The sequence below is a fragment of the Trichosurus vulpecula genome, chromosome 1 (genome assembly GCF_011100635.1).
Source record: "Trichosurus vulpecula isolate mTriVul1 chromosome 1, mTriVul1.pri, whole genome shotgun sequence".
NCBI classification, from domain to species: domain Eukaryota; kingdom Metazoa; phylum Chordata; class Mammalia; order Diprotodontia; family Phalangeridae; genus Trichosurus; species Trichosurus vulpecula.
Window position 1 is genome coordinate 550,709,785 of NC_050573.1, and position 23,787 is coordinate 550,733,571.

The 23,787-nt window shown below is 40.3% G+C and overlaps 1 protein-coding gene across 1 annotated transcript in view; it reads right to left on the reverse strand.

Annotated features, from left to right (window-relative positions):
• Window positions 1–22,961, reverse strand: part of LOC118830068 (acyl-coenzyme A synthetase ACSM4, mitochondrial-like) — a 28,569-nt gene extending 5,608 nt beyond the window's left edge. The window contains exons 1-10 of the mRNA XM_036736952.1: window positions 22,761–22,961; window positions 20,903–21,113; window positions 18,371–18,578; window positions 15,284–15,427; window positions 14,986–15,142; window positions 7,565–7,644; window positions 6,011–6,134; window positions 2,979–3,059; window positions 1,823–1,924; window positions 1,574–1,701 (exon numbers count right to left, since the gene is read on the reverse strand). Coding sequence (XP_036592847.1) covers window positions 1,574–1,701; window positions 1,823–1,924; window positions 2,979–3,059; window positions 6,011–6,134; window positions 7,565–7,644; window positions 14,986–15,142; window positions 15,284–15,427; window positions 18,371–18,578; window positions 20,903–21,113; window positions 22,761–22,961 — 1,436 coding nt within the window. The remainder of the gene's footprint in view (window positions 1–1,573; window positions 1,702–1,822; window positions 1,925–2,978; window positions 3,060–6,010; window positions 6,135–7,564; window positions 7,645–14,985; window positions 15,143–15,283; window positions 15,428–18,370; window positions 18,579–20,902; window positions 21,114–22,760) is intronic.
• Between the last annotated feature and the right edge of the window lie 826 nt (window positions 22,962–23,787).

A 23,787-nucleotide genomic window follows, 5' to 3' on the forward strand; every position in this document is an offset into this window, starting at 1 on the left:
TGAGGAAACTGAGGCAGACAGGGTGAAGTAACTAGTCCAGGGTCACACGGCTAGTAAGTGTCTGAGGTCAGATTTGAACTCAGGAGGATGAGTCTTCCTGATTTCAAGCCCAGTGCTCTCTCCACTGTGCCACCTTGCTGCCTTTGTAATATATGTTTTATTAAGTTAAAAACGTTATTTGGAGAAGAGGTTATAGGCTTCACCAGCCTGCCAGAAGGGTCCATAACATAAAAAAGGTTAGGAGGAACCCCTGCCATCCTTCTCTTGGTGATCTCATGAGTTTCCGTGGATTCCATGGTGTGCGTACGATGCCCAAATCCTTTCTCTATGCACAGATGACTTCCAGATCTACATATCTGGCCCTTTCTATCTCCTGAACTCCAGGCCTAGGTCATTACCTAATGCCTTTTAAACATATCCTCCTGGATATCCCAAAGGCACTTCAAAATGGACACATCCAAATGTGACTCATTTTCTTTCATTTTTCTAATCATCCGGCCTCACACTCTCAGAGTCATTCTTGTTCCCCACCAACATCCAGTCCATTGTTAAGTTTGGTCTGTTCTACCATGGATGTATCTTTCCTGTCCTTCCTTCCCTTTTTGTGACTCATATCAGCACCATCCTAGGTCATCACTTCTGGACTATTTCAAAATCAGCCTCACTCTTCTAATCTCTCTCCCCTCCAATGCTTCCTCCACGCAAGTTGCCAAAATAATCTTCCTAAAGCATAAGTCTGATCATGTTACTCCCTTGCTTAATGTTTTTTTCAAAGAAGCTGTATCATTATATCTATTTTAAAAGTTTTTATGTTCTAGCCTTTCTACTCAGACATTTTTATTTTATTCAAAAGTAAATTTTCCTTACTTCGCTTAATATTCTTAAGTGGCTTCCTGTTGCCTTGAATATAAAATATAAACTATTCCACTTGGCATTTAAAACCTTTCACAGTCTGACACCGGTCTGCTTTCCCAGATTTATTTAATATTAGTCCCCTTTACACGCTGTTGTGTTCTAGACAAACTGGTCTACTTGGCTGTTCTCCAAACTTGGTATTCCATGTTCCACTTTTGTGTCTTTGTACAAACCGTCCCCCATGCCTGTAATGTACTCCTTCTCCTTTCTCCTTTCAGCATCCCTAGCATCCTTTAAAGCTCAGCTCACATGCCACCTCCTAATCCTCCCAATGTTGGTGTTTTCTCCTTCTCAAAATAAGCTTGTATTTATGTATCTACTAGAATGGAAACTCCTTGAGAGCAGGGACTGTTTTCTGTGTCTGTCCTTGTATCTCCTCCTCTGTCTTGCTGCTTACATATCCTGGCTTTGTGTGACTCTGGGCGAGTCACCCATGCACTCGGCACTCAGGAAATTCTCCAAGACTGTACTTTCAGAGAAAGTGCGGACCTGCATTGATAGAGTTTCCTTTTCCAGAAATTCCCTACAGTAATGAAACACCAGATCCAGTCCTTTTCCCTATCTTTAGGGACTAACATAATGCCTCATTTATATTAGCAACTTAATAGATATCTTTTGATTCAAAGTTTGTCACGTTCTTTATAGGAAAGGTGCTAACCCAGATGATATGATGACATCATCAGCTCTCCCAACAAACCAAAAATAGCCATCACTATCCATTATTCCTCGGTCTCCAGTGACATAAAAATTCCCCCTGATGGTGGCAGCTGTTTTCAATGGATTGTCCTGGAAAGAGAAAAGGAAGCAATTCTACGATTAATTTGATCCAAATAGGGATAAATTCTAAATTTTGAAGCATTTTAGAAAACTTTTCCAAAGCGGCATAGCAGATTCCAAATTTTCATACCACATATTCCGAGAAGAAACAGAAAGGTCTTGTAGACTTCAATCTAAGAGCAATTTCCCCTTCTTTACCAGGTGGAAGAATATTACAGTTTTCATCTATGATCTAGAATGAGAAAAACACTTTTTGCTTGGCTGTTCAGATTGGATTCTCATTGGAATGAAAATAAAGGTCTCCATTGATACAAAAGCCCATCATTTTAATACTCATATTTTTCCAGTGATACTACATCCTTTCAAATTCCGGAGCATCACAATCTCTGAAGAATCAAAAATGTGGATGACCCAACAGCAAGAGAGAGAGGGAGAGAGGGAAAGGGATCAGAGAGAGAGAGAGAGAGACAGAGAGAGAGAGAGAGACAGAGAGAGAGAGAGACAGAGAGAGAGAGAGACAGAGAGAGAGAGAGACAGAGAGACAGAGAGAGACAGAGAGGAGAGAGAGGGAGGAGAGGGAGGAGAGATAGAGGGGGAGGGAGAGAGAAACAGAGGGGGGAGAGAGAAGAGAGAGGGAGAGAGAGACAGAGAGAGAGAGAGGAGAGAGGGAGAAGGAGAGGAAGGAGAGAGAGGGGGGGAGGGGGAGAGAAACAGAGGGGGAGAGAGAAGAGAGGGAGAGAGAGAGAGAGAGAGAGGAGGGAGGGGGAGGGGGAGAGAGAGAGAGGGAAAGGGATAGAAGGTGAAAGAGACAGAGAGGGAAAGGGATAGAAGGAGGGAGAGAGAGAGACAGAGACACAGAGGGAAAGGGATAGAAGGAGAGAGAGAGAGAGGGAGAAAGAGATGGAGAGTGAGAAAGAGAGAGGGAGGGGGAGAGAGAGAGAGGGAGAGACAGAGAGAAGTGTGCTAAGCATCAGTTGACTACAAAACATATTTCTAGTTCAGACTGACATGCAAGATGCTGTTTAAGGGATATTATTCAAGAAGTGTAGGATTAAAAAGGGGTGCGGGCTCTGCAACTTGAGTGTTACCATCCCCCACCTCCCATTGCCGAGGATTTCTGGGGGAATGGACAAGAATCACACAGGATGAAGAGGTGTGCCATCTAGAGTTGCAGCCTAGAAGAGATCCCAGATCCACTGAGGTATTGGAATTGAGGTATTAAAAATGGAAGGAACCCAAACTGAAGGAAATTTTCTTTGTCAAACAATTCTATTTCCTTGACCTACCTGGACATCATAAGGTGGCACTCCCTTTCCCATTGATCCAGGTTTAATTTCATTTCCTTTCTGATTGGCACAGATTATTCCCTGTCAAGAGGATATGTTTTTTAGTGCATGCTAAAATATGCTTTCTCTTCTTTCAGCCTTCTCTAAGGGAAGAGATGCACAGTAGGGTTACTAGAAGGTTGGCCTCAAAGTCAGGGAGACCTGGGTTAAAGTTCCACCTCTGGCATATACTGACTGTATGACCTTGGACAAGTCACTTTTCCCCTTAGTGCTTCAGGCAACTGTCTAGAACCATATGTTGCAGAAAGGGTGTTGATCTGCCTTGGCAGAGGGAGTTTCCTGACTGGGGCAGGGGATTCCCTATGCTAATGAAATCATAGACTCAGTCCCTATCCCCAGGATAAGGCCTCCTTTTCATGCTCATATATAATGAAATAGAAACTTCAGATACTATCTTGACAGACTTTCCCAGTGATCTCTCCCAACATTCATTTTATGAGGTCCCTCTCAAGTTCAAGGTGCTTAGGGCACCTTGGCTAAATCATACTTTATCATTGTTGAGTCATTTCAGTCACATCTGACTCTTTGTTGCCCTATTTTAAAGTTTTCTTTTTTTCTCTTTAAAAGTATTTCATTTGTCTTTCCAATTACATGTAAAGATAGTTTCCAACCTTTTTTTTTGTAAAATTTTGAGTTCCAAATTTTTCTCCTTCCTCCCTCTTCCCCAAGACAGCGAGCAATTTGATATAGATTATACATGTACAATCATGTTAAACATATTTCCACATTAGTCATGTTGTGAAAGAAGAATCAGAACACAGCAGGGAAAAACCATGAGATAGAAAAAACAAACAAGAAAGTGAAAATAGTATCCAAACTACGTTCAGACTCTATAGTCCTTTCTCTTGATGTGCTTAGCACCTTCTAACACGAGTCTTTTGGAGTTGTCTTGGACCATTGTATTGCTGAGAAGAGCTAAGTCTGTCATAGTTAGTCATTGCAGAATGGTGCTGTTGCTATGTACAATGCTCTCCTGGTTCTGCTCACTTCACTCAGCATCAGTTCATGTAAGTCTTTCCAGGTTTTTCTGAACTCTGCCTGCTCCTCCTCATTTCTTATAGCACAACAGTATTCCATTACATTCATATACCACAACTTGTTCAGCCATTCCCCAATTGATGGACATCCCCTCAATTTCTGATTCTTGGCCACCACAAAAATTGCTGCTATAAGTATTTTTGTACACATGGGTCCTTTTCCCTTTTTTATGATTTCCTTGGGATACAGACTCACTAGTGGTATTATTGAACCAAAGAGTATGCACAGTTTTGTAACTCATTGGGCCTAGTTCCAAATTGCTCTCCTGACTGGTTAGATTAGTTCACAACCCTACCAACAATGCATTAGTGTCCCAATTTTCCCACATCTTCTCCAACATTTATCATTTTCCTTTTCTGTCATATTGCCCAATCTGATAGGTGTGAGGTGGTACCTCAGAGTTGTTTTAATTTGCATTTCTCTAATAGTGATTTAGAGCATTTTTTCATGACTATAGATAACTTTAATTTCTCCCTCTGAAAACTTCCTGTTCATATCCTTTGACCATTTATCAATTGGAGAATGACTTGTATTCTTATAAATTTGATTCAGCTCTCTATATATTTTAGAAATGAGGCCTTTATCAGAAACGCTGGCTGTAAAAATTGTTTCCGAGCTTTCTGCTTTCCTTCTAACATTGGTTGTATTGGTTTTGTTTGTCCATTTTGCATTTCATAATGTTCTCTATCTCTTGTTTGGTCACAAATTCTTCCCTTCTCTATAGATCTGACAGGTAAACAAATAGTTGCTTATTCTCTTAATTTGCTCATGGTCTCATCACTTATGTCTAAATCGTGTACTCATTTTGACCTTATCGTGGTATTGGTCTATGCCTAGTTTCTGCCATGCTGTTTTCCAGATTTTCCAGTTTTTGTCAGATAGTGAGTTCTTATACCAGAAGTTGGAGTCTTTGGATTTATCAAACAGTAGATTACTATAATCATTGATTACTCTATCTTGTGTACCTAAGTTAATTAAATCATACTTTATTGTTGCTGTTGAATCTTTTCAGTCCTTTCTGACTCTTTGTGATTCCATTTGAGGTTTTCTTGGCAGAGATACTGGAGTGGTTTGCCATTTCCTTTTCCATCTCATTTTACAAATGAGGAAACTAAGGCAAACAGGGTTAAGTGATTCTCATCAGGGCAATATCAGATTAGAATAGAGAGAATACTGGAATGATTATATAAGGCCACAGAAGCAAGCCCAGATTTTTTTCCCCCATGGAGGCTAAAGCCATCTCTTTCACGACCCAAGAGCTGAGCAGGCCTGGAGAAGGAGGAGTAGGGACCGAATTTATGATTTCACTGGTATAGGCAGGGGTGACCTGGAGCCAGCTTGAAGGGCTTGTAGAGCCAATTGTTAAATTTTCAGGATGAGCATTTATACATCAGAAATTGACAAAGGCTACAAATCAAGGCCTGGATTATTATTACTTTTTAATTGTCTAGACTATTACTATTGTCTAGACTTAAGAAAGTGTTGGAGAAATGTTCATAAGACAGATTAGATGTACAAGTGTCTCACACATACTCTTTTTTTGAGAGCCGGTTGTCAAACATTTACAAGCACGCCATTGCATCTAGGGAAGAGCTAGGTGAGTAAACTCCCTCTCCTATTGCAGCTTATCACTTTCTCTGAAACTTATAGTCAGAAAGAGTTACCTAGAGCATTGAGAGGGAGTACCAGATAACTGAAATGATTGTTTGCATGACTTGCCCAGCGTCAGAGGTGGGAGTAGAACCTAGGTCTTCCAGGCTTCTGGGATAGCTCTCTCTCTTTGCTACAACACATCACCTAATTTGTTAGAGGATTAAAGAAGTGTGGAAGGGGGAATGTCCCTTACTTTCCATACCGTAGGAAAATACAACAGAGTTTCAAGGGCTCTACCATGTGGAGAAGCTGTTAAAGTGACCTTAGGCATTTGCACATACCACTTCAGTCTGTCCATAGCCTTCATACAGCTCCAGTCCTGTCTGGCTTTTCCACTGCTCTCTCACTTCTGGGTTGAGTGGCTCCCCTCCAGTCAAGCAATGCCTCAAGGTTTTGAAGTTATAGCTTAAAAGGCAGAGAAGTTGTATGGGTTCATCTGGAAAGTGATTTTAATTAGTTGACTATTTCAGTTAAGAAGTACAGTGAGAGAGACAGGCAGAGAGAGGGGAGAGAGGGAAAGAGAGAAAGGGAGGGAGAAGGGAGAGAAGAGAGGGAGAAAGAGGAAGGGGGGAAGAAGAGACAGAGAGGAAGGGAGAGCGAGAGAAAGAGAAGTAAGGGAGGGAGAGAGAGGCGTGAGGAGGAGAGAGAGGAAGGGAAGGAGAAAGATAGGGAGAGGGAGAGAGAGACAGAGAGACAGGAGGAGGTGGAGGAAAGAAGTCTTGGGAAAATTTCCTAAATCAATTTGAGACTGTATGAGACAAATGGCTAAAAGATTTATACATGTGACACAGCATTACCTCCACTGGGAATATTTCCTAAGGAGGACAAAGGAAGAGGGAACACATGTCAAAATACTAATAGCAGCACCTTTTATGGTATCAAAAAACTGGAGGTAAAGTGAAGGCCTAATGACTGAAGAATGGCTGAACAAATCATGGTAAACAAATGTAATAAATTATTATTACACAGTAAGAAAGTATCAATATAAAGAATTCAGATAAACCTGTTAAGACTTGTATGAACTGATGAAGGACAAAGGAAGCAGAACCAAGAGAATGATGTAAAATAGTGACCACAATAATACAAAAGAAAGGATGGGGATAAGGACTAGCCCTGAAATTTCACTGGTATAGAGAACTCCCAGAGGAGGGAACTCTCTCCACCAATGCAGGTTAACTTAGAGTGTTGCCGTGGGCACAGAGGTTAAGTGACCCACTTGCCTAACTTCACAAAGCCAATATGTGTGCCAGATTCTGACAGCCAGAAGGACTCGAACCCAGGTCTTCCTGGCCAGCTCTCTGTCTGCTATGCTATGATGCCTCTCAAATGCAAAGGAAAACAGCTCCAAGAGACATCAGAATTTAGATCAATGTAATCACCAATCTGGACTCCAGAGGCTCAAAGTTAAACCATGCCTCCCTCCTCTCAGTAGAGAGGTGGTGGCCTATGGGTGTGAAATACTGTATACCCTGTCAGACATGGGCAGAGTATTGCTTTGTTTTGCTTAACTGTTTTTCTTTTTTATGGGTGGGGTGGTTCTGTGGCAGGGGTAGGGTAATATTAGGAAGTGACGTTGATGTAAAAAAAGCATCATTAAAACATTAAAAAATTTTTTTGAAAGAAGAAAATCCTAATTTCCTACCTGAGAAGAAAATAGCTGGGGGTGGGGATGGTGGCCAGGGGTGTCTATCCGGGAGTTTATTTTAGGGCATTGGTTTAGAAAATAGTATAACTCTTAAGCTTCATGATAAATGGTTTTGCCAAAGTAGAAGTTATCAGTTTTCTACCCCCAAGGTAATACAGAAAATAAGAAGAATTTTTTTTTTCTGAGATACCTCTTAAGGTCTTTCTGTATAAGCATCCGGTATACAGTTGGGGCACTGCAGAGAGTGGTTATGGGGTAGTTGTTGAGAGTCTAGAGAAATTATAAAAGAGACATCAGAGGTCAAAGGTCAAGAAATCAATGAGACATTTTAAGCTTCAAAACACAACCATAGATTTAGAAACAGATGGTACCTCAAAGGTCATCTTAGCCCAGACTCCTCATCTGACGATGAAGATACCCAGGCCCAGGGGAGGAAAGTGACCTTCCTAGCTGGAGACAGTGAAGAGGCATGGTGGACAGAGCGCTGGGCCTGGAGTCAGGAAGACCTGAATTTAAATCCTGCCTCAGACGCCCTTGGCAAGTCACTACGCCTCTGTTTGCTCCAGTTTCCTCTTCTGTAAAATGGGGATGATAACAGCACCTGCCTTCCAGGGTTGTTGTGATGATCCGATGAGACAATGTTTGTAAAACACTTTGCACAGCTCCTGGCACACAATAGGGGCTTAATAAATGCTTGCTTCCTTTATTCCTTCCATAAATCATTCAAACCCTGGTCTGACAACTCTAAATCCATTGTTCTTTCCAGTGGAAAGTGCTGCCTCTTCCTCTTTTCTGATTCCTTTAAAAAGGTATCCATCGCACATCACAAGACCAAGGAAGTGCATCCATGGACAGTACATTGATACTTTAGTGTCATCAAATGTTGCAAACAAAATGCATCTTATATTATAGATACCTTAAAGTTCCAACCAGTTTCCTTTCACCACAGAAATAACTAATCACCCGGGGTATTTTACTTGAAATCTAGTTTCCTCAGCAAGACCTCAGTAGCCCTTCTTCTACATATTTGCATAAAGTATAATTTCTATGCAAATATGCAGAACAACATTTGTATATGTGATAGAGTAGGAACTCTCCTCGTTGTCTAAGAAAATATGATTCTTTTAAATGAATTTATAGAAGGTAAAAATACTGCAGCCTTCAGGTTTTTCAGGTTGGATTGGAATCTAAACTGCTAATATCACTGTAATTAAAACAATCCTGATAAAAAAAGATTCTGATATGCCCATTAAATTGACAAAATTAATTAAAAATTTAATATTGGACAGTATGGCAGGCTAGGACATGAGTTCAGCTCTGACTCAGAGAGAAATCCAGAAACTTCTAGCTCACTAAGAACAAAACATGTATGTTGCCTTAAATCTTTTTAAAAAAATAATTAAAATTTGTATTATAGCTTAAGAACTATGAGCACATGTTTGTATTCAAATGCACAAACAGCTTCCAAGATAACAGCTGCACAGGAAAGTGTACAGTATTACTGTAAACTGACACATTAACTTTAACAAGGTAATTACTAGATCATCTTATTTGTTTCTGTATCCTCTTCCCAAAGCCTGTGGTTTTTTCCACTGTGTATTTTTCTAGACTTTGTTGCTGAAATGTATGTAGTTGTCATGATTTTCAAATATTGCTATTTTGGTCTTTCTTTCTTCATCCTGAATCACTTTAAGACTTTGTAGCATTCGTGTTTGTCATTTCTGATTGTACAACAATAACCTATTGCCTTCATATTCCACACTTTTACCATTTATCATTGGACAGATGGTTAGAGTCTGGTTTTACACTATTACAGACATATTTTTGTACAGGGAGGTCTTTTTGTCTTTAGGATATAGTGTAGGTAGTGGGATCACTGAGCCAAAAGGTATTACATAACACCACATTGCTTTCCAAAAAGACTGCACCAATTGATGTTTGTTCCAGCAGTGAAGTAATGTACCTGTTTCTTTCTTCCTACCCACATGTTTCAGGCAAGAGTCAGCTCTGGTGCAATCAGACATTCAAAGTCTGGGTATGTATATGTATGTATATGCTTTACTGAGATACAGAGGATTTTATTTTTAAATAGTAGGGAAAGAAAAATGATGAGTGAAAATTCCCATAGTGCTTCTATTCCCCTTTTGAAAAAGGTTGGTTATTCTCAGTAGAGGGGGCCTAAAGGGAACGGGGGTTGTGTCAGGCCAGAGAACCTGTAGGGCTGTCCTTCTGTGCTCCTTGAGAGTTCCCTTACTAATGAATAATCACTTACCTAAGGGCCCCACACCCCTATTTTAGGTCACCTCCCTGGAGAAATTTCCTTATCAGTTTGATTTAGCTGTGACTCTTCTTTTGCTTCCTTTTTCTGAATTTCTAGCTAAATAGCTGAACTCAACTCCTAGCCCACTACACTCTGCCAACATTAACATTTTAATTAATTTTGCGAATTTAATTTGTGAATTTAATGAATGTAAGGTGATATCAGAATTATTTTAATTTAGATTTATTTTTTATTAATTTAGATACTTTTAAAGTGGTTATTGATAATTTTGTTACTTCTTTCAAAGTACTTGTTTACATCCTTTTACTATGTGTTTACTGGGTTATGGATGTTTTTCTTAAAATTTATTTCAATTTCTTACATATTTTGGATATCAGACTTTTTTTAGTAATGTTTATAGGAATCTTTCCCCACCCCAATCTGTTTCTTTTCTTTTTATTCTGGATGCATTGCTTTTTGTTGTGCAAAAACACATTTTCTCTCTCTCTCTCTCTCTCTCTCTCTCTCTCTCTCTCTCTCTCTCTCTCTCTCTCCCTCCCTCCCTTCCTCCCTCCCTTCCTCTCTCCCTCCCTCTCTCTCTCTCGCCCCGCTCCCCACATATACATACATGTACCTATACATATACATGTATGTATAGGTACATATATGTGTACATGTATGATCAAATACATTTCTTTTTCCTTTTTGTAAATCTTCTCTCTGTTGAATAGCAAAAAATTTTTCTATCTCATCCCTTTACTTTTATAAAGGAATTCAATCTATATTCTTGGTCATATGTATTACATGTGACATCCTCTACTCTACTTTCATTTAATTTCTCATATTTTTTAGAAAGGAATACAGACTGCCTTATTTCATTGGTGGTAATAATCCTGTCTCAGCCTTGACATACTCACATTGCACTAAACGCATTGACTGTATTTTATATAATTCATTCTATAAATTTTTTGAGAATGTGATTTCCCTGACCTTTTCCCTGTATCACTTTGGGATTACTCTTCTCCCCCAACTCCACCCTCTTTGCTGTACTCATTTTTTGTCATTTTTAAAAACTCTGTGGCATCCTAAATCAATCTATTCCTCTCCTTCCTTTACCTTTCCTCTAGAAGCATTCTTGCTTGGAATGTGGTGTTTTCCTTTCTGATTACTTGTAAAATCATTTCTTTGTTCTTGTGTCCTGAAGTTTGACAATATTATTTGGATGAGTGGAAGTGAGGCTTCCTTCTTGTTGGCAGTCTATGAATTCTTTTAACTTGGAGTCTGTCCTTCACTTTCAATATTTCTGGCAAAATTTCCCATATGATTTCTTGAAACACTGAAACATAGTGAGGTTCTTTTCTTCACAACTTTGGGAAGCCTAAACATTCTTTAATTGTCCATATTTGGTCTGCCTTCTGGATCTGTTTTTATTTGCATAGATTCCAAATCTTTTGACAGTTGTTTAATTTCTTAGGCAATTTTTTTTTCCGTATCTTCTGTTGTTTTTGCAACTTTTCCTCCAGTGAAATAATTGTATTTTTGTTTTATTTATATTTTAGGGAAAATTGTAATCTTTTTATTGTTCGATATAGTTATGATGCTAGGACTCCAAGGTGGAATCACTTGAACTAAATGGTCCTAATGCCCATAAAGCAGATGGCAAAGATAGACAAGGTTGTACTTTTTCGTTGTTCTATGTTAGCCCTGTTTCAAGCAGTTGATGCTTGCAACTTCTGATTGGTTAAAACTCAGACCCTTTCCTAGTTTCTATTCCCAAGAAAGAAATTCTCCTTACCTGAGTCTCACCAAGCACAGTATCAATAAGGGACCCTGAGAACTTTACCACATCTAGGTCTGATTAGGAACGTCTCCTCTCACATCTGTCAACAATTACCTATTTTCCACCAAGCCTGTTTTTAGAGAATATAACTTTTCCACCTGAATCCCAATTTTATGTCTTTCCTCCAACACGTCTCCTACCTTCTCTCACTGGGTGAGTTTCTTACATAGGGGTGAGGGGCAGAGAGAATTTCTGTCTATATCTGCTTGCTTGCTGCGCATGTAATGATAAAGCTCTTGTTTGTACCAACTTCTTGAGTACCGATTTCCATAAATTCCCTAACCCAGGTCTTTGCTTTAACTTCATCTGTTAAGCCAAATAAAGTAATTTCCCATAAATACTTAAAAATCGTTTAATTCCTTCTTTATTATTCCTTAGATTTTTCAAGTTGTTTTCTTTATTTCATTTAATGATTTTTGTTGTTGAATCATTTCAGTTATGTCTGACTCTCGGTGATCCCATTTGGGGTTTTCTTGGCAAAGACACTCAAGTGATTTGCTGTTTCCTTCTCCAGCTAAGTTTGCAGATGAGGAAACTGAGGCAAACAGGGTTAAGTGACTTGCCCAGGGTCACACAGATAGTAAGTGTCTGAGACCAGATTTGAACTTAGGAAGATGAGTCTTCCTGACTCCAGGGCCAGCGCTCTATCCACTAGATGCCTCTGCCTCATGATATTTTTGCTAATTTTATTTATTCCTTCAATTCTTTTACTGTATCTGTTATCTATTTTGTTTTGTGCCTCGAGGAAATTCTTGTTCCATTTTCTTTGTTGGTCCTATTTGATGTGTTTTTCTTGAGGCATTTCTGCTTTCATTTTCTTAGCCCATAATCTTTTTTCACTGTGTTATAACTCTTCTATTGTCTATTCATTTCTTTAAGGTTTTTTTTCCTAAAAATAATTTTCGTTTGAGAGTATGTAGTAGATTTGCTTCATTTTGATGTTTCCATTGTTTTGAGGGGGTCATTAAGGAGAATGAGACCATATACTTTTCCATCTTCTTGGAAGTCTTGTGTTTTAAATTTAAAGAAATATTAGATTTACATTTGAATAATTCTCTCTGAAGAGGTTTTGCTGTGTGAGTTAACTCATTGGTATTTTGTCCTATGTAAAAACACATGAGAGAAAACACAAATCCTGAGACACAGATTCACAGACCCTTAGTTAGATGTGGAGCAGAGTCCTTAGATTCACCTAGTCCAAGCCTTCACCCTGCAGATGATAAAACAGTTTTGAAAGATCACACAATTTATTGGCCGAAGAGAGAGACTCTAGGATGACAGCAACAGCATCAGAGATTTCGAGCTGGAAGGAACCTTAGAGCTCATCTCGTTCACCACCTTTTTTTCTTTTTTGGTTAATAAGTGAGGAAATTGAGGCCCAGATAAGTTAAGTGCCTTGCCCAAACTCGCACAGGTGGCAAAGTGGGGACTTGAACCCAGGTTCTAGCATGCTTTTCACTTTACCTATGTCACACAGCCAAGGTCTCCTGACCCTAAATTCCACTTCTTTTCTCTGCTGCACCTACTTCTTCCTTTATTTTTTTCACCTCTGAATTTTCATTCGGTTCATCTTTCCTCTCCTTTGATTGGCAGATAAGATTTCATCCTCTAGACATTTGATTTGCTAGGTGTAATGGCTTAGTGTTTGCTGCTGCTGTCTCACTTGACAGGTCACATAGCACGTCATCCTAGTGAGGGGGAGTCACACATTCAGAGTTGGGAGGGAACTTAGGGGCAGCCAGGTAGTGCAGTGAATAGAACACTGGGACTAGCATTAGGAAGACTCATCTTTCTGAGTTCAAATCTGACCCCAGATGCTTGTTATCCATGTGACTCTGGGCAAGTCACGTCACCCTGTTTGCCTCAGTTTCCTCATCTGTCTTTGACAGAAAAAAAACAAATGGGGCCACAAAGAGTTGGATGGAACTGAAAAGTGACTGAACAACAAAAGGACCTCAGGGGTCACTATCTGATCGCTCATTTTTCTGGTGAGGAACCAGAGGCCTAAAGAGATCAGGTAACCCTGGTCTCCCTGCTAGTCCTTTCACAAGACAGACTTTGACCATTTTTTCTAGTTGTCACCCATGCCTAGAATATTCTCCCTCCTTATTTCTGCCTCCTGACTTCCCTGAAGTTCCTGCTAAAATCTCATCTTCTGTTTGAAAGCTTTTCTTGTCCCCCTTAATGCTAGTTGCTCGTGTGTATTGATAACGTATCCCATATTTATCTCCTTTGCGCATAGCTGTGGTTTGTACACAGTTGTCTTCCCCCTTAGACTGTGAGCTCCAAACCGCAGGGACTGTTTTTTTGCCCTTCTTTGTATCTCTGATGCCTGAGGGCATATTGTTGTTGTTGTCATTTCAGTCACATCCAGCCCTTGGTGACCCCATTTGGAATTTTCTTGGCAAAGCCACTAGAATGGTTTGCCATTTCCTTCTCCAGCTCACTTTACAGATGAGGAAAGTGAGGCAAACAGGGTTAAGTGACTTGCCCAGGGTCACACAGATAGTAAACGTCTGAGGCTGAAGTGGAACTTGGGAAGAGGAGTCTTCCTGACTCCAGGGCCAGCACTCTCTCCACTGTACCACCTAGCTGCCCTGGGCACATAGTAGACGCTTAAGAAATACTAACTTGCCCGAGGTCATACAGGTAGGAATGGGGCAAGGATTTGAATCCAGGTCATCTGACACTGGTACCAGTGGTCTTTCCATAATATGATAAACCACAGCAAGCCCTGAATGGTATGCTGACTTACCTCAGGCCATGTAATAAGATAGGTGTAGAATTAGGAAAGTCCCAGCTTTCCAGAGCTTAGGCTTATATTCAGATTCCCAAACCACTCCACCTCAACAGGTACCACTGAGTAGAATTACAGGGCAAAACTACCCCTGGGTCACACAGAGCTCTCATGTGTTTCATGGCATATGGTGGATTCTACTTTTTTAATATTCCCCAAGGGAAAATAATCTCAGCCATTTGATACCTTAGTCTAGCCCTACTTGCCTGACAGGAAGGAATAAACCTGGTGTTTGCAAAGCAGTATCAAATTCATGGATTAGCACAGTGAGAAGGACAGAGTGGGTGTGGACAGGGTTGCTCTGGGGCAAAGCACCCAGGATCTTGCTAGACCCAGAGGTCTACCTCTGCCACCTATTGTCTTTAATTCACTGAAGTATAAGCAAAATATTTGTTTTCACTTAAGACTCCTTAGTTGATTGCTTAGAAGTAGGCCCTTAAGCTGCCATGGATTATGGTGATATTAATAAATCTTAAGCAATTAAATGAGGCCAGATTTTATGCTTGAGAGAGGCATGGGTGTTCCTTTGTCAGGATATTAAATAAATGCATTCAACAGTGAAGCCCTTAGAGATTTCACACTGTAAACAAGAGTAAATTCTATAAACCCAAGAAACTCTGTTTACTGGCTAATCACTTATTTGTGGTTATGTGGGTGACATGGGAGAGCTCAAAGGGTTTGTGCCTGGAGGCTGGTGGGGAGGCTTTAACATACATCTAAGAAGATATCCGTGTCAAACTGGGCCATGCGGTGTACAAAGACGCAGGCTCCTTGAAGCCAGGTTGAAAAGACACTGCCAATGGCAGCTTTCACCCAGCCTGTATCAGACATGTTCCACATGATATCTGAAGGTTTCAAATCCAACCAGTACCTGAACAAGACCAAAGAAAAAGAAAAAAAAACACAAAAAACATCCCCATGTTAGTAAAAAGTGAATACGCTTCTCCCAAGAAGCTATAACATTGTAAATCTAAATCCATATAGATAGCCATGGTGTGGTTCCAAACTGTACCTTCCACAAAGAGTGTACCCAATACCCAGGCTACTCTGGGAGTGCTGGGCCATTTTGGGAGAGCCTGTTGTCCCGCTGGTAAAATAGATAGCCATCGGTTCACGGCTTGCTGTCTTTACACAGTTATGTTCTTCAGAGGCCGACCTGTAAAATGTAGCCAAAGATGATGGTTGAAGTTGAGGTATCATTGGTAAATTGTGATAGTTTTTACTGTATGGACAGTTTATGAAGCACTTCCCCATATATGATGTTATTTGATTTTCGCAACCTAGCATTTACTTGACATTGGAGGTGGGCCCTGGGGCAGAGCTCACTTGGCTGATTATTGGTGGGCCAATAACTCAACCGCTTCACCCCTTTGTAAACAGTAGTCTACTCCCTCCTGACTTTGGCCCTCAGGCAGGACCAGGCTCTTGCTGCTGCTCATGCACCTCCCTCCTGTAGCTTGCTCAGGAAATAATAATCATATTAACATTACCGTTGCTAGTGTGGAAGACATGACAAATTTGAGACAGCCAGGTAGCTTAGAGAATGGGATGCTTGATTCGAACGCAGGAAGACCTGAATCTGCATCTTGCCTCAGAAACTTACTAGCTGTGTGCCCTTACCGAAAAAGCAGGTTTGGGACCAGGCTTTAGATGTAAGCAAAGGAAAGTCTTTTTCTCCTCAAAAATAATTTTTATTATAAACTTAATAACAGTCACAACACGCATTAACCAAATAGACAAGATGAGAAATTTCATCTGAAATAAAACAGACCAAAGAAAAAGCCACAGACTTCTTCCATTGGATAAATCCCAAAGGTAAAGATTGCAGCAGAATAGCTTATTGTTCAATATCTCCTGCTTCCTTTTCAGTGTGTGTACTTATAAAATTTTCTTTTAAACAAGAGGAATTTGCATAGGATTCTTCCTTTTGCAGACAAGGCAGCTCAGACTTAAGTGAGCTGTCCAGGGTCACAGAGCTAGTAAGTGAAGAGGTATATTAGATTGTAGGCTTCTTAAGGGCAGGGGCTATCTTTTGCTTCTTTCTGTATCTCCAGAGTAGTGCCTGTTACTATTGATTCATTGATTGAAGTAGCAGCCAAAACTAAGTTTTCTGCTTCCTGTACATTGTTGTGATAGCCTTTGAGGGCACAAAGCCCCCCCCCCCCTCAAAAGGAACAATAGTCCTTGCCCTCAAGGACTTAACATTCTGCTGTTGGATACAGTATATTAAAAATAATTAAATGAAAGATAATTTGAAGAGAGAGAGATCACTAATAATTAGGGAGATCAAGAAAAGTTTCCTAAAGGAGGTTGTACCAGAACTGAGCGTGGTAGGAAGCTAGGGATTCTAAGAAGCAGAGGTGAAGGGGTGCCCTCCAGGAATGGGGACCAGCCTGTGCAAAGCCCAAATTCCTAGTTTGGGGAACTGCAGGTACTTCATCTTGCACTGGAAAAGAGAATAAATACATGAATAAGGGCAGCAGCGATCTGGGTAGGTAAGCTGCTGCCAGATTGTGAAGGGCTCCTCATGAAGCTACAGCACCACCCTAGGAGTTATTATCCCCATCTTACAGATGAGGAAACTGAGGCAAACAGAGGTTCAATGGCTTGGCCAGAGTCACAAGGCTAGTAAGTTTGAGGTTTGTTTTGAAGTCAGGGCTTCCTGCCTCTAGGCTCAGTACTCTACCCATGGAACTACTATAATTTCTCCTATCTGTGCAAATGCACTTTAAATACAAGTAATTATAAGTATACATTATGATTATATAGTTTTACTTTGAAATATAATTTTTTATCCTATTGTCTTATAGATTAAAAAAACCAAGAATACTACATTAATTAATGAAACTTAGTCATTTGAAGTATTCTTAAATTCTGGTCCTTAAGGCTTTGCTTCTGTGCCACCTTCATATGAGAATCTTTTCTGATGCCAATAGTTCTAGCACTGTTTTCCTCCTCAAATTATCAGGAATATCCTTGTCTTTTTACATGTAAATAGTAGCCTATAAGCCCTTAGTTTCCTTCAAATCTTACCTTAGGATCCACCTTCTACATGAAGTCTTTCATGATCTCATCTGTTAGTGACTCCCCCCCCCACCAATTACCTTGTATTTATCATATATATGCATACATACAATTATAATATAACTATGTAATTATAATGCAATTACACACATATGCACACATTCCCATATATGTATGAACAGGCATATACATGTATGCATGCATATACGTATGCTCTCTCTCCTGTTTCAGCGTAAGTTCTTTGGGGGCAGAGACTTCCTTTCATCTTTGTGTCTCTAGCTTCTGGGATAGTACATAGTAAGATTTTGAGAAATGTCGGTTTATTGATTGATCAGTTGTAAGTCCTTAATAAATACTTTGTGGATTAGATTGGGTTAGAAGGGAAGGGATGGAATCTCCAACCATAGAGTTCAAAGAATCATAGAATTTCAGAGTCGAAAGAATCTCAGCAGTTAACTAGTCCAATCCATACACCATGAAGAAACCGTACCACAACACATTCAGTCGGTCAGACGTTCTTTACTTGAAAACATACAATGAAGGGAAAGCCATTCCCTCCCAAAGTAGACCATTCTAAATGTGAATAAGTCTAATAGGGCATTTACCTTTACATTAAACCCAAATTTGCCTGTTTCCAAGTTGTCCCTATTCCTTCTGGTTCTGCCCTATGGAGCCGAACAGAACAAGACTAATTGGTCTTCCATACAGTGGCCCTTCGATTACTTGAAAGAGTCCTTCCAAGAAAAGGCATCATAGACCTGATCCTATCTGCAGTTCTTATGTATGCTGCTTCATTCCTTTTCAATTCAATAAAATTAAATACCTACTATGCGGAAGGCATTGTGCTAGGAAAACAAAGATATTTGTCCTGGGTGATTTGTACACTCTCAGTTTGTAAGATTTCTTGAGCTTCCTCCTTTCTTTGTGGTTCAATGGGTTTTATTATATGGCTCACATAAGGATCCCCAGGTAACTTAGGGATTTGATAAATCAGTCCACACGAGGGGAAATCTTTTAAATTCATTCTTGCCCAGGTATTTGTGGGTAATATAAGCCAGAGTCAGAAAGTACTCACTGAAATAACTCTTTGAAGTTTAGCCATCCACTGCGGCTATTTTCTGACACCAGGATCTTGGTTTTCAAAGCAGGGCAGTTGGACGCAATAGAATCCACAGCAGGGGCTACCTCATCACTAGCCACAATACACTTGGCCTTGGATGCTGTAAGCCTGTAGAGAATGTCTTTGGCTGTCAGCTGGATTGTCCCAGGCATGAAGACAAGTCCTGGAAAAACCAGACAATTCACATGCAAATACATAATTGGAATCATCTTAAGTTTCTCCTAAGCATTTGGCTCATTTGGACTATTTCAGAGGGCATTATATCATCCTAAGAAGGGTACTCTGTTTTTTTTTTCCTGGGTGGAAAGAAGTGCCCTATCTTACTGTTCTCCAGCCCAAGATAGACCAGATTTTTGTGGTCCTTGTGTTGGAAGCAGGATTATGAGAAAAGATGGAAAATGTTAGAAGAAGTCAATTGTTGCGCTTTAGGGAAGGGAAGTAGCTTCTAAACTGGACCAGAAAATCAAACAACAGACACTGAATGGCAAAACACTACCGGTTAGGATCCTTGAAATGAACTGGGTAGAACCTGGGTTTAATTGCTCAGAAGATTCCTACATTCTCTTGGAGCTGAATTAAACTAATTATAATACCAAACGGTTACTGTGGAATCAATGTACTATTGATGAACATGAAGATGGAGTAAGAAAATAGCTCAGAGAAGGCCTCTCTCCCTTCTTTTGCAGAGGTTGGCATCCACAAGTATGGTGCACTGCATGTATCAGATTTTCTTGATGTGTTGCTTTTTTTTTCTGAATTTTTTCTGTTTTTGTTCTTAAAGAATTCTTTGTTATGAGGGATGGCTCTTTTGGAAGTGAGGGGGGAAGAGTAGGAGGAAGGAGACTTAGACAATGTAAAAACAAAAATAAACCCCAAAATATATTTCAAAATGCCTCAGAGGATATGCATATCTGGAAAAATATAAAATTAATTATTATTCAAACTAATTTGTTTTTAACTTGAATATGTTTATATTTAACTTTGGCCTTGCTAGTCAAAGAAATGACAATAATTAATTATTGTTGTTGTAGAAATGGTGGGTTGTATGGGACCATAGGATTACAGAATCTTAGACTTAGAGCTAGAAGGGACAAGCCCTTTTATTTTGCAGATGAAGAAAATGAGGTCCGAAGAAGTTAATGACTTGTCTAAGGTCACCCAGTTAGTGAGTGAAAGAGCCAAGATGAGAACCGAAGGCCTATAATACCACAGACAGCACCCATCCTGCTATACATGCTGGTTTTCACTGATATTGGCCAATGTGTGACTATGACAACACAACCACAACAGAAGCCAGTGTGATGGAGTGCAAAGAGTATAAAATTTGAAATCTGAAGACCTATTTATCCTGTCTATAGCTTGTTTGTAGCTATTTATTGGCATGTTGTCTCCTCCATTAGATTGTAAGCTCCTTCAGAACAGAGACTGTTTTTGACTCCTTTTCTAACCCCTGCACTCAGAACAGAGCCTGGCACATAGTAGGTGCTTAATGAATATTTATCAACCTCTGAGACAAGCCACTTAAACTTCATTTTCGTCATTGTAAAATGTGAGGGTTAGTCCGGAAGATCATATATTTAGAGCTAGAAGACAACTTTACGGTCATCTAGTGCAGCTCCCTCACTTTACAGATGAGAAAGCCTGAGTCACTTGCCCAAGGTAGTAAGCAGTCAAGCTGGAATCCAGACCCAAGGCTGATGCTAGTTCCTTGCAGCTCTGTTGTTGTTCAGTTGTTTCAGTCATGTCCGACTCTTCATGACCCTATTTGGGGTTTTCTTGGCAAGGATACTGGAGTGGTTTGCCATTTTCTTCTCCAGCTCATTTTAGAGATAAGGAATGGAGGTAGACAAGATTTAAGTCACTTACTCAGGGTCGCACAGATAGTAAGTGTCTGAGGTCACATTTGAACTCAGGTTTTCCTGACTCCAGGCCTGGCACTCTAGCCACTACACCACTTAGCTTCCCAATTCTAAAACCTTCCATTGAAAATCTCATCAGATTTTTAAATTTTAGCTTGAAATTCTATTTATTAATAATAACTGATATTTATATAACACTTTAATGTTCACAAAGCACATTTCTCACCACAGTCTTGTGAGATGAGCAATGCAAATTCTATGTCCACATTTTATTGAAAGAGAAACTAGGGGTTGAGTGACTTACCCAAGGTCACACAGCTAATAGCAGAACTGGGACTTGAGTCCATGTCTTTGGACTCCCCGTTTAGTAAATAAATTATTTGACTGTGCAACATATAATAAACAAATTTATTATAACATAGATTTTATAAAGGCGCATCCGTGGACAAATCCCCAGTTATATAACAAGAATATTGGCAATTAATTCAGTAGTGTCTTTTATATTTTCCTGACTGAAATGCCTTTTTAAAAAAAATAATGAGTTATTTGTTTATTTGAAATATTGCCTTTCATTGGTTCCTGTCTCTCTAGGTTGGTCCCTTAACTTAGGATTGTTAGCATCACTGACCTGTTCGCATACAAGCCACATTGACCAGCCACCACTCTGGAACTCTGGGTAGAATCACGGCTACTCTCTCTCCTCTCTGGAGGGCACATGATTTGGAGAGGGCATTGGCCACTTTTCGGGATAAGAGGCCCAGCTCCCTGAAGTTCCATTTCACCTCAGCTCCTTTGCCATTAATCCACCATAGTGCTGGATTGGGGGGACGCTCTCCTTTCTGGTCAATAAAACAAGAGAAAGGAATGTGAAGGCTATATGCCTGAGGTCTGTGATGGAACCTTTAATGATAGGAATAGCAAATCGGGGCTTGGTCTGTTATTTTGTTAATTGTCTGGACTTAAGAATGTGAAATGAATCTTAATGAAGATTAAATTTAAAATGTGTCACATGTGCTTTTTTTTTTCTTCTGGAGATCCAATTGTTAAACATTTACCAGCACTCCCCTGAATGTAGGGGATAGCCACCTGCACTGAGACAGCTTGGTCCAGCACAGAAGTAGGAAGGGGGATTTAGTGAGTCCCAGAGAGCAGAGGTATCCTTGGCACTCTGGGATTCTATGAAATGATTCTGTAATATCAAAGAGATCCTTTGAATCTTTGAGATAAAAGGGATCTTAGAGGTTGTCTGGTCTCATGTCCCGCACAAAATGCAATAAAACCTTTTGTAACATCTTCCTTGAAGTGAATGTTATCTGCATAACTTGAAAGCAGAGGCTTGGTTTAAACTGAGGACTTTGTATTTATCTTCAATCAACCTTAGAGAGGCTCATCAGCAGATAATTTTTAAAAATCATATTTGCCTTTATAAAGTTCCCATAGGTTTGAGAGAGTTGAACACCAAAGAACACTTCTGAATTGTGGCTCCGTGCTCAGATATATTGCACATCACCCCTGCCCTTCACTACATGCTCCCAACTCCATCTCCAGAACTGGAAGGAATAAGATGAACTTGAGCTAATCATGTTCATAAAAGACTAGCAACCACTGCTTATTGGCTTTATTTTTATTATTTTAAAGCATTGCTACCAATAATACCTTTTGGGATAGCCTGTGACCAGAAGACCTTCAAAAATTATAATTAGCAGAACAAAGTTGCTTGGTACCCATAACAAATGAGGTCACAATGTGAGGAAAGAGAAGGCCATAGGCAGAGGGAGGGGGAGTATAGGGGGAAGGGGGCTGCTTTTGTTTAAGAAGCAAGTTTCTTTCCAAAGGGGAAAAAGGAAAGCTGGAGTGTGAGAGGCTTAGAGAGATGGGAGATTGAAGAGCAGAGCTGTAACTAGTAAGGGACCAATAAGGCTTTGCCCTGATATTGAACTAGGAGCTTTGCTTTCTCCCTGTGATGACTGCCACCTCTATGCCAAAACCCTCTTTGCCCTCCTCGGCCACCACACGACACAGTCACCCTGGGTCACCCCCAGTGTTCTGTCTCCGTGGCATTCTTTTCTTACAATCCACCTTCCTCCCAAGCTTCTCAAGGATAATGGTCAGACTGGCCCCTCTCCCAGAATAGACTGCACCTATGGTCAAACTGTGCTTTGTACCACTGTCTCCTTTTCCTCACTTTCCACTTTTTTCCCTAAGTTAAAATATTCCTAGATGTGGCTCTGTTGAAGAATGACTCCTAGGATGATAGATCTTAAGCTGAAAGGGACCTCAGAAGCCCTCTGGTCCCACCTCCTTATTTTGTAGATGAGGACATAGGACCATGTGAAGTTCAATGACTTCTCCAGGATAATAGGCAATAAGTTGAGGAGGTAGAATTTGAACCTGGATCCTCTGGATCCTGAGTCAGGGCTCTTTCCACTGGAGTTAACGCTGAGGTGGACAAAAGTTACGTTATTACCAAGTACAACGTCTCTTACCTTTTCCAGCTGAGCCCATCTATCCAGTACATCCCCAGCAAAGTTAAAGTTCTCTGGTAAGTCTCGTTCACAGCGATTTATAGCTTCAAAATCAGAGAGACTCAGAGGAGCCAAAACCTGATATCCTTGATGAAAATACCTCCCAGGAAACTTAGAACTCCAGATGAACCTGGATATCTGTAACCGAAAAAACATCTTCATGATGGCAAGATGGATTTTTGACGATTGAGCCTCAGCGGTAGAATATCCTGCCAGAAGAAGGGAGAGAACATCAGGTCCTCTGTTTATCTCACGCAATGCGTTCAGAGGAGTCTTATGGTCCCCACCGGTGTTGAACACCATACACACCCTTGTCTTCCTGTCTGAGTTTGAAGATCCTGGAACGTGTCCAGACAAAGGTAACCAAGTCAGTGATGGACCTTGAGATGATGCTATATAAGGATTAATCAACATTTATGAAGTACTTACTATGTATGTGTTAGGCACAGAAAAATACAAAAGCCAGTGCCTGCCCTCATGGAGATTATAATCTAAGGGTGTGACAACATGCAAACAAATATTTTTTACAAAGCAAGCTACATACAGGACAAATAGGCAGTAAATACCATAATAGAGGGAAGGCACTAGGATTGGGAAGGATTGGGGAAGAGTTTCTGTAAATAAAATGGAATTTTAGTTGGGACTTAAAGGAAGCCAGGGAAGTTTGTAGGCAAAGTTGAGGAGGGAGAGCATTTGGGGCACATGGGGACGGCTAAAGAAGGTGCCTGGAGCTGAGAGATGGATTGTCTTCTTCCTGGAACAGCCAGGAGTTGAGTGTTACTGTATCGAAGACCACATGTCAGGGTATAAGAAAACTGGAAAGGTAAGAGGGGGCTAGGGTATGAAGGGCTTTGAACGTCAAACAGATGATTTTGTATTTGAACTTGGAGGCAATAGGGGGCCACGAGGTTCATTTCAAAGAGCTGGGGGTGTTGAGCATAGAGAAAAAGAGTTTGGGAGATTTATGATAACTGCCTTCAGATATTTG